Raw genomic sequence first — 11,239 nt, forward strand, 5'->3', positions numbered from 1 at the left:
GTGCTGAAGCTTTTTAGTTTGATACTGTCCAACTTGTCTGTCTGTGCTAGTTCATACAATTCGGAAGATTAATAGTTTCTTTGAAGCTGGGCCTATGGACCTTGGGTCCTTAATTTGCTAGGTGACAGACATTTATTTATTTATTTATTTGTTTTTTAAAAGATTTTATTTATTTATTTGACAGAGATTACAAGTAGACAGAGAGGCAGGCAGAGAGAGAGGAAGGGAAGCAGGCTCCCTGTTGAGCAGAGAGCCTGACGTGGGGCTCAGTCCCAGGACCCTGAGATCATGACCTGAGCTGAAGGCAGAGGCCTCAACCCACTGAGCCACCCAGGTGCCCCAAAACAGCTGATTCTTAAATTATCAATTATACAAGAGCAAAGTGTCATGAGTGGTAAAGACAATTTGAAATACATTTCTTGGGTGAAAATGTATTAATACTTAATCTAAAGCTGGAGTAATTAAAGTAGTGTGTTACTGGCACAAGGACAAATTATCTCAGCAGAACTGAATATAAAGCCTAGGGGGAAAAATTTAGGAATCTGATAAATGGGGCAGAGGTAACATTAGAAATTAGTGGGTGAAGATTGAATGAAATATTCACTAGATGTTTAGATAAATCTTAGATAGTATTCGGTCCTTATTTCACCCCGTATGCTAAATTTCTGATAGATTCAGGGCTACAAGGATGCTGAGTGGGTCGGTTAGTTAGTGTCTGCCAGCTGAGCCACTTAGTCTGTGGGTCAGTTGGCAGACACTGGTTAGTGTTTGGCCCGGTTATGATCCCAGGGTCGTAGGATCGAGTCTTGAGTCTCGTGTTGGGTTCCTTGCTCAGCATGGAGCCTGCCTTCCCGTTTGCCTGCCACTCCCCCTGCTTGTGTGTGCTCCTGCCCCCCACCCCATAAATAAATAAATAAAATCATATGTAAAGCAAATCTTGAAAACTTTTAGAAGAAGGTATTTGGAAATCCCTTTGTGATGTCAAGGATTTCTTAAGGTGTGAAAAGCAAAACTTTAAAAGATAAAATTGACGAATTTGACCACAGTAAACTATTTCTTTTGACAAAAGGTTTCATAAGGAAAGTGAAAGGCAAGCTACTATTGGGGAGGTTTTATATATGGTATCTAACCAGCAAATAACATATAAAGAGCTCTTATTGATTAGTTGGGAAAAGAAAAACACCTAGTAGGAAGAATGAGGTGAATGTCGTATATGTTGCTTCTGGGTGCCAGTTAGTACATGGCCATCATTTATATCATTATTAGTTGGAGTATTTCATAATATGGCAGTCTTGCCTTGGCATACAGTGCTAACTGCAGCTTATGCATATTGGCACTGTGTCCTCAGATTTATACAACTTTTGGTTAACAGACTACCATGCAAAGCAGGGCCTGCCTGTATAAGATTGAAATGAGAGATTATTCCTTAATATTGCTCTGATTTTGCACATAGATTTGATTTGTCAACCCCATATAAAGAATTTTTCATTTTGACTTGAGTGTTTTCCTATGCCTTTTAATTTGTGGCTGTTACTTTCTCTGTAGGTACAGGTTTTTTTTGGTTGGTTGGTTGGTTGGTTGTTTTTGAGAGAGAGGGAGTGTGTGCGAGTAGGGAGAGAGGACAGAGGGAGGGGGAGAGATTGATTCTTTTTTTTGGTAGAAAACTTTCTTTCTTAAGATTTTATTTAAATTCATGTTAGTTAACATATAGTATATTAATAATTTCAGGGGTAGATTTTAGTGATTCATCACTTGCATATAATACCCAGTGCTCATTATATCAAGCGCCCTCCTTAATGACTATCACCCAGTTATCCCATCCCCCAACCTCCTCCCCTCCAGCAGCCCTCAGGTTGTTCCCTAGAGTTATGAATCTTAAGCAGCCTCCACGTTCATTGTGGAGCCTGACTTGGGACTTGATCTCACCATCCTGAGGTCATGACCTGAGTCAAAATCAAGAGTTGAATGCTCAACCGACCGAGCAACCCAGGCACTCCTGAAGGAACAGTTTTTAACAATATGGTACAAGAAGGATCATAGAAAAGCCAAAATATTTATATTGATAATTCCAAAATACAAAGTATCATTTTCCCCGTTGTTTTATATATTAAAAAATATTTTAAGTAGTTATTATAATTATTATAAGTAGTTATTATAAAACACATATTACTAAGAATTCTTTTCCTCCTGTGTTTTCATTTGCTTAGTGGTCAACAAGATACCACATCATTAGGAACTGAAGCTTCAGAATCAAGCCCTTCAGGTTTGCCTTTATCAGAAGCTGGAATTAGTGCACTGTGTGAGGTGAATAATGTTGAAAGGAATTATACAGAAGAAAGCAGTGTTGACCTAAAAAATAAATCATTGTAAGTATTTTATATGTTAGGATTTTAAAATTTATTTTCAAAATTGTGATGATTTCTTATTTAAGAAAGGATAATGTTTCTTTTTTTAGGGATTAGAAAGGGGATGGTACACCATTTAATATATAATTGTACTGTGGTCTGATTGTGACATAAGGGCTTATCACTTTATATTTCATTATAGAAAGATGCTCTTTTATAACCATGATAGGAATTTTATGCACGGTGGTGACTTATGCTGAAATTCTAAAATAATTTGGAAGCCTAAACATTTGTTGTTAGATACTTTTACTTGGTTTGAATCATTTTTCAAAGTAGTAGATTTTTTATATTGATGACTTTAAAGAAATTATTATGTTTCCTAGTGTGTAAATATTGATTAATATTTGCACTAAAAACAGAATAAAAACACTACAAGAATCTGCCTTTGAAAAGAGATAGCTCAGAAATTCAGACTTACTTGAGTCCCTCCTAAACTCCTCATATAGGCTTACACGCTACTTAGTTTTTTTTTTTTTTCTTTTTTTAAAGATTTTATTTATTTATTTGACAGAGAGAGATTACAAGTAGGCAGAGAGGCAGTCAGAGAGAGGAGGAAGCAGACTCCCTGCCGAGCAGAGAGCCGGATGCGGGGCTTGATCCCAGGACCCTGGGATCATGACCCGAGCTGAAGGCAGAGGCTTTAACCCACTGAGCCACCCAGGCGCCCCCACGCTATTTAGTTTATGAATTCTTATTTATTTTCAGTAAAGCACAGTCACACTGAAAATGAAACTTTTTTTTTTTTTTTTAACGAAAGTTTACTCTTTGGAATAGGCAAAATGGTCTTATGGCACAAACACCTAGAAGTGTAAAAAGAGTAAAATATCCCTCCTCCTATGTCTGCATTCACTCTAAGTAACTTGTGTAATTTCTTTCTTTTTTTTTTTAAGATTTTATTTATTTATTTGACAGAGAGAGAGAGATCACAAGTAGGCAGAGAGGCAGGCAGAGAGAGAGGGGGAAGCAGTCTCCCTGCTGAGCAGAGAGCCCGATGTGGGGCTTGATCCCAGGACTCTGAGACCATGATCTGAACTGAAGGCAGAGGCTTTACCCACTGAGCCGCCCAGGCGCCCCGTGTGTATTTATTTCTGATTTTCTTTCTGAGATTTAAAAAAAAGTACTTTAAAGCTAATGCAAATACATGTTCTTTATATTTTTTTTTACTCTTCTTAAAACCCTAATGATAATATATGTGTGTACAGACACACACTCACACAGACACCATTTGCAATTTATTTGTTTTATATCTTGATACCTTTGCATGAAGATATTCCTTATTATTTTTGAATAGCTGCCTAGTGCATAGTGTTCTGGTGTTTGTGTGCTGCTGAAGAGAGCACTTCATAGTGTTCTAGTGTATATAGATGGATTAGAGTTTATATAATCAAAGCTCAACTGATGGTTATGTAGATTATTTTTTCAAACAGTGCTTAAAATCTTAAACCTCTGTCCTTTAACCTGTAAGTAAGTACAGTGGACCCTTAGGAACAACACAGTGGTTAGGGATACTGACCCTTTGGCAGTTGCAAATCCACAAATAACTTTGACTCTTCCAAACTGAACTACCAATGGTCTACTGTTGACCAGAAGCCTGATGACATAATTGAATGATAACACATATTTTGTATGTTATGTATATTATTTGCTGTAATCTTACAATTAAAGTAAGTTAGAGAAACAAAATCGTAAAAATGACAAAATAACATTTGTAGTAGTGTACTGAGCAGGGAACCCCATGCGGGGCTTGATCCCAACGACCCTGGGATCATGCTCTGAGCCAGAGGCCAGCACTCAACTGACTAAGCAACTCAGGATCCTCTCTTTGTCCAGGTTTAAAATGAGTTTTTTATGCTATTATTTGTAGGAGCTCTTTTTATTTTAGGGAGATTAGCCTTGTTCTGTGATTTGCAAAACATCCTTTCTTGGTCGGTAGTTTGACTTTTGGCTTAGTCATGTAGAAGTTTTTGATTTTTATGTAGTTAAATTTCTGAATTTTCTCTCTTTTTTTCTTTTATGGCTCATGAATTTTTAGTTAAACTTTATAAAGGCTTACCCCAACTCAGGGTTATAAAAGAATTCATCCTTGTTGACTGTATGGCTTTATTTAACTCTGATGCGTTGGAACATGCTACAAGTACAGTGCGAGAAATGGAGCTAATCTTATTTTAGTCCCCAGTGTTAGTTTTCCCATCACCATTGCTTTTGATATTGTTTGTAACAATACATTATTTTGTATTTCATTCTTGCTGTTTTAAATGCTGCCTTTTAAAATATACTTCTTTCATGTGGTTTTTTAAAAAGATTTTATTTATTTTTTTGACAGACAGAGATCACAAGTAGGCAGAGAGGCAGGCAGAGAGAGAGGGGAGGAAGCAGGCTCCCTGTGGAGCAGAGAGCCTAATGCGGGGCTTGATCCCAGGACCCTGGGATCATGACCTGAGCCGAAGGCAGAGGCTTTAACCCACTGAGCTCCCCAGGCGCCCCTCTTTCATGTGTTTTGAAGTCATCTTCTATGTTTTCTTTTGTGTTTCATTTATCTGTTTATTCATGTTATCAGTACCAGTGTTTTAGTTATTAATGCTGCATAGTTGCTTTTTAGCATCTGGTAAAATAAGTTGCCTCCTCACAACTCTTGTTTTTCAGTTTTCTTTGCTACTCTTTGTCTGAGTAAACCTAAAGGACTTCTTTTCTACCTCTGAGTGGATTTTTAAAGAATTTTTCCAAATTTTATTTGACTATGCCTCTGTGTTGGTGTGATTTAAATAATGTTCATTTAAAAAAATAAAAATAATTTTCATTTCTTAGGGAAACAGATCAGTCAGGAAATGTTAAACTAATGGGAAGAAGACAACTACAGAGACCTAAACCCAATTTATCAAGGGCAGTTGGGAAGAAATCTGTTCTTTCACAAGGTAAAACAGATGCAAAGAGCAAGAGTTTACATGCAGAAACTTCATTTGAAAAGGTATGGAATAAGACACTTTATAGAAAATAAGATTACAAAAATTTTCCCTAAGTAGTTGGGAATAAATTGTTTAGTTGATAATTACATGATAATGTAACTGATACTAAAACAAAGGTGTGAGAACTTACACATGAATATGAAATGTATCTTATCTCCTGTTTATGCATTTGGAATCTAGGACATATCATTTCAAACATACTCATTAGCAACAAATCTCTTTTAACATATATACATTTTCAAAAATTAAAATTTTTAAAGATTTTTATTTATCTATTTGAATGAGAGTGAGAGAGGATAAGCAAGGGGAGCAGCAGAGGTAGAGGGAGAAGCAGGCTCCCTGCTAGGCAGGGAGTCTGACTCAGGGCTCGATCCCAGGACCCTGGGATCATCTGAGCTAGAAGGCAGACTCTTAACTGACTAAGCCACCCAGTTGCCCCCGGTTATTATAATCTTATAAAATTCAGGAAAATTGGGAAAGTACAGATTATTTTAAAAATCAAGACAAAGAGTACTTGTGATCTCATTATCCAGCTGCAACCAACATTTTAGCATATATCCTTCTAATTTTTCTATTACAGAATTTAGTAGTATTCAGTTTTATATCTTTCTTCAGTTCTTAACATTTCATAAATATTTTTCTATATTATTAAATATCCTTTGATAACATGGTCTTTAGTGACTTCATAATATTCTGTCAGTGGGTAAAACTGAATTTAACCATTTATTCATTATAGAATATTTAGTCTGTTCACGGTGTTTGACATTTTATATAATATTCTAGTGAACATTCTTGTAGTTTGTCTAAATATTTACTTAGAATCTTAGAAATGGTATTATAGTATGAACATTTTTTTAGTAGATTTTATTTATTTGAGAGAGAGAGAGAGAGAGAGAGAGAGCGTGGACCAGTAATAGGGGCAAGGGGCAGAGGGAGAGGGTAAAGGAGACTGTCTTCTGAGCAGGGAGCCCAACATGGGCCTTGATCCCAGGACCCCGAGGTCATGACAGCAGTCGAAGGCAGATGCTAGCCAACTGAGCCACCCAAGTGCCCGAGTATGAACGTGTTTTAGGCTTTTGATTTCATTTGGGCAAAAGGCTTTCCAGAAAGGATATACCAATTTTTGTTCCTGTCAGTAGTAGGTGGAATTACATGTTTTATAGTGTTCACAGCTGCATCTATGATTTATAGAACTGTTATTATTAGAAGAACAAAAAATGAAATGTCATTGTTTTAATTTCCATTTATTGCCAAGTTTGGACTTTTTTATGTTAAGTCAATAAAATGTAAAAAATTAAATTTATAGAATCATATGGAAAAGGATAAAGTGAATACATTGGACATTTCTGGAATGGAGAATATAGAGAGAGAGAACTCAGAAGCTGAGACTGTATCTATGTAAGTATTTAGGAAGTAGAATTCAAGTAGATTTTAAGAATGACTGTAATAAGTTCTGTACTGGATAATGTCAGAATTTTATTTCCATTTAGTGTGCTTAAGTCTTCTTTTAACTGTAGGTGTATTGAAACATTTCAGTAGTGCTCTTTATGCTGCTGGAGAAATAAATTATGATACGGATCTATTGGGTTTGCAATTATATTTCTTCCTCAACTTACTAACAGGATTTTACCAAAGTCTTACTAGATTAATTAGTTAAGGTACATGTTTCTGGATAGCAGGTAGTTTCAAAAAGGAATATTTAACTAGGAATGCAGATTCGGAGTAGGTCTTACTGTAATATGAATTTGAACCATTGGATTCTGGACTGTACATTTATGCCATAATCTTTGTCTAGGGCCCTGGAGGTGTACATTACAAACTAGTATTCTTAGTGGAGAATGGTATTAAGTGTATGTCAAATATAGATGGTTTTCAGTTTTGTGATGAAATTATTTTTATAGTTAGGGTTCCAGGATAATGTCTGTCCCAAAACGTTAAGGTTTAGAAACAGGGGTAACTTTGAGGATTTTTTTTTTTTTTAGAGATTTTTTTTTTAAGATTTTATTTATTTGACAGACAGAGATCACAAGTAGGCAGAGAGGCAGGCAGAAAGAGAGGGGGAAGCAGACTCCCTGCTGAGCAGAGAGCCCCGATTCGGGGCTCGATCCCAGGACTCTGGGATCATGACCTGAGTCGAAGGCAGAGGCTTAACCCACTGAGCCACCCAGGCGCCCCTTTGAGGAGGTTTTTGAGGACACTTGTGATTATTATTATTATTATTATTTTTAAAGATTTTATTTATTTATTTGACAGACTGAGATCACAAGTAGGCAGAGAGGCAGGCAGAGAGAGAGGTGGAGGCAGGCTCCCCGCTGAGCAGAGATCCCGACGTGGGGCTCGATCCCAGGACCCTGGGATCACGACCTGAGCCGAAGGCAGAGGCTTAACCCACTGAGCCACCCAGGCGCCCCACTTGTAATTATTTTTATATTCCAAATGGTTTACTTATTCGTATCTTGGAGAAGGCAATGCTGAAAACAAACATGTAACTTCAGAATAACCATAGTTCTATTCTTTTGTAGTTCTGGTTTGAGTGAAAAAATTGGTCTGCAGGAAGATGATCAAACAAAGACTGTCAGACCAGCACGACTAATGAGGAGCCGATTGCAAAGGCCAAAGCCAAATGTAGGTAAAGCTGCTGAAAGAAAAATTCTAGCATCACAGGAAAAAATTGAGGCCAATGTAAAAAAGAATGAAAGTGAATCCTGTGTTGCTAGAGATGTAAGTACTCTGATTCTTTCCAATTTTTTTATTAAGTACTTAAGCCTTCTTTTACCCCCCTTTTTAAACAGCAAGACTGTACCGTTGTATACATTGTATATTAAATTTAAAGCCAAAATCTTAAGAGCCAGCAGCTTTGCTACTTGTAAAGCTGTTTAACTCTGAGCCATCTAGATTTTGAGCATTTACATAATGGAGCATCTGCTTTGATCTTACTACCTCATGTTTACTTGCCTCCCCCCTCCACATTATTTAGGTGTTTAGATTATGCCTCTTTTTTGAAAATATAACTAGATATGTGAATTTTAGCTCTGGCTTAAACAAAGTAAAATGTTAAAAGCTTCCTATTAAAATGGAATTCCAAGAGCAAAGATGATGAATTTTAGGTTATTTACATAATAGCTAGTCTTTATGATAAGGGTAAGAGTTCAGATCATAGTTACATTTGAATTTCTTTTGTTAAAATTCTCAAGGTCTATACGGTAATGGTACTAAGCAGAAGACAGACCCCTGGGAATAATTCTAAGAGACAAGACTGAAGTGCTATAACTTGCTTTCTGATTAAGAGGAAAAGAATGGGGGCTTTGAGATAAGGTAGAAGGTGTAGCTTATGAGATTTTTTAAAGATATTTAAATAACATTGAAAAGTGTCCTTTGAGTATCATTTTATAATTGTGAAACATTTACCATTTTCTTTATACTCAAATTGGACAAAGTTTTCAATGCAATTTTTTATAAATGAGTGTTTCATTGTGAAAACTTAAAAATGTGTTTGTTGTTAAGAGTCCTGAACAAGTAGAAGATCAGTCATGTAAAAACGTTGACTTTGAAGACATCACATTACAGTCTGAGAAAGAAGATAATTTTTTCCAAATGAATGTTAATGAATGTGTAAGGTAAGCATCATCTTAATGGTTATGTAATCTTTGAATTTTGTATGAGGTTTTAGAAATGTTTAATTTTTTAAAACAAAAGCAAATCAGATAGATTTTTTATGTATCAGATTACAAGATATTCACTATATAACTAGACTTTTCAGGGCAATTTATGTCATAGCTTTTTTTTTTTTTTTTAAGATTTTATTATTTATTTGTCAGAGAGAGAGAGAGAGCATGAGCAAGCAGAGTGACAGGCAGGGGCAGAGGGAGAAGTAGGCTCCCTACTGAGCAAGGAGCCCGATGCAGAACTTGATTCCAGGACCTTGAGATCATACTGAGTTGAAAGCAGCCATTTAAGCAACTGAGCCACCCAGGCGTCCCATAGCTTTCTTCTTAATTTCTTAGTTACTAGTGATTTGATGAGTTGATTTACTCCTCATAAATTAGACCTGATTAATATGCATATTAGATTAAATGTCTATGTTCAAACATGAAATGCAACTTATTTTCTTCTCATTGTTTCTTTGGGATTAGATTGATCCACATATGACCTTTATTCACATAAATTTTATGAAAAACCCATATATAGAAACACATACTTCTTTTAGCCACATGCGGTTTTTTTAATTTGTTATGTCCCCTCTGGAGGGTACCAAACAAAATCTATGGAATTACTAGTATACTTTGGAAAATGTTTTTCCTTTGGAAATATTCAGTGTGCACAAAAGTAATGAGAACAGAATAGTGGACTCCTTTGCACTACTATATGTAGTTTTTTATGTGTGTTTTTTTTTTTAAACACACATAAATGTGTTTTTTTATTCATTTATTTTGTCAGAGAGAGAGAGCTACAGAGGGAACACAAGCCGGGGAGAGGGAGAAACAGGCTTCTCACTGAGCAGAGAGCCCGATTCGGGGCTCAGTCCCAGGACCCCGGGATCATGACCTGAGCCAAGGGCAGCCGCTCAACGACTGAGTCACCCATGGCACCCCACTATTTATTATTTGTTTTGTTTTCCTTTTAAATATTTATTTATTTGACAGACAGAGATCACAAATAGGCAGAGAGAGAGAGAGAGAGAAAGAGAGGGGGAAGCAGGCTCTCTGCTGAGCAGAGAGTGCAATGTGGGGCTTGATCCCAGGACCCTGGGATCATGACCCAAGCTGAAGGCAGATGCCTAACAGCTGAGCCACCCAGGTGCCCTTTTAGTTTCAACTATTACTAGTATTTTTTCAATCTTCACATTTAAAGTCTGGCCTTTCTTATACTTTTTTGTTCAGGTCATACTTCAATATGGCTATTTGAGATGCTGGTCAAATCTGGCCATATAAATGTGTTGCCTAACTCTTAAGGCAATGCATATGTCTGGATAAAGGATAGGAGGGGCCAAGAGGTAGGAATAGTAGACATAATTTGGTCTAGCTCCATTGTAGAGGACTGGAGACTCTTAGCCAGTATTTGGGAAGGATTGTGTGGTTGACAATTAGGTACGGTTCAGAGCCAGTTGACTACTACTCTAATTGACCTTATTGATAGATTTATCTTTATACATGTCTCTGTGTGAGTAGATATTTTAAAAACTCATGATTTCAAAACATGGTTTTTTCCCTCTCCTTTAATGTTTAGGTTTTACCCTGAGATACCTGAGGCTTTCTTAGTTTATTTTTTTAGTTGAGAATTCCTCGTCTTTCAGTAATATTTTCTCAACCATCCTTTCTTTAGCTGGCAGTATGGTTTAAAATTTGATTGTATGTGTGTTTTTTTTTTTTTATACTTATATAGTATTCAAGAGGATAAGAAGGTCCCTGTTCTAAAGACTCGATTTCAGAAACCAAAGCCAAATATAGGAAGAGGAGCTAGAAGAAGAGAAATTTTCTCAAAGAAAGAGGTGTCAGAGGAGATTGAATCTGGGCAGTTCGCAGCACCTTTGAGAGAAATTACAAGAATGGAAGAAACCTTACCAAGGGAGAGCATATCAGTGGAGGCTAATTCTACTAAGGAAAAGGAGTCCTATTTAGGGAAAACTGAAAGTGACAAGTCTCCAAGAGAGAAAATACCAGAAATGATGTCCAGCACTGTGGAAATGGAGGCAGATTGGAAAGAAATAGGAGGAGAGGTTTCCCCAAGGGACACTATATCAGAGGTGTCTGATATCACTGAGGAAAGAGTGAAGAATTTGGAAGAAACTGGAAGAGAGGTTTCCCCAAGGGATACTGTATCAGACGTGTCTGATGTCACTGAGGAAAGAGTGATAAATTTGGAGGAAACTGG

At 36.7% G+C, this 11,239-nt stretch overlaps 1 protein-coding gene across 1 annotated transcript in view; it reads left to right on the plus strand.

Annotated features, from left to right (window-relative positions):
* LOC111155253 (B double prime 1, subunit of RNA polymerase III transcription initiation factor IIIB) overlaps positions 1 to 11,239 on the plus strand; it is a 92,606-nt gene that overhangs the window by 31,086 nt on the left and 50,281 nt on the right. Inside the window, exons 12-17 of the mRNA XM_022515359.1 lie at positions 2,208 to 2,366; positions 5,211 to 5,370; positions 6,675 to 6,766; positions 7,891 to 8,089; positions 8,873 to 8,985; positions 10,751 to 11,237. Of these exons, the coding sequence (XP_022371067.1) occupies positions 2,208 to 2,366; positions 5,211 to 5,370; positions 6,675 to 6,766; positions 7,891 to 8,089; positions 8,873 to 8,985; positions 10,751 to 11,237 (1,210 nt within the window). The remainder of the gene's footprint in view (positions 1 to 2,207; positions 2,367 to 5,210; positions 5,371 to 6,674; positions 6,767 to 7,890; positions 8,090 to 8,872; positions 8,986 to 10,750; positions 11,238 to 11,239) is intronic.

Source organism: Enhydra lutris, unplaced genomic scaffold, assembly GCF_002288905.1.
Source record: "Enhydra lutris kenyoni isolate GAN:26980312 unplaced genomic scaffold, ASM228890v2 scaffoldscaffold40, whole genome shotgun sequence".
NCBI lineage: Eukaryota > Metazoa > Chordata > Mammalia > Carnivora > Mustelidae > Enhydra > Enhydra lutris.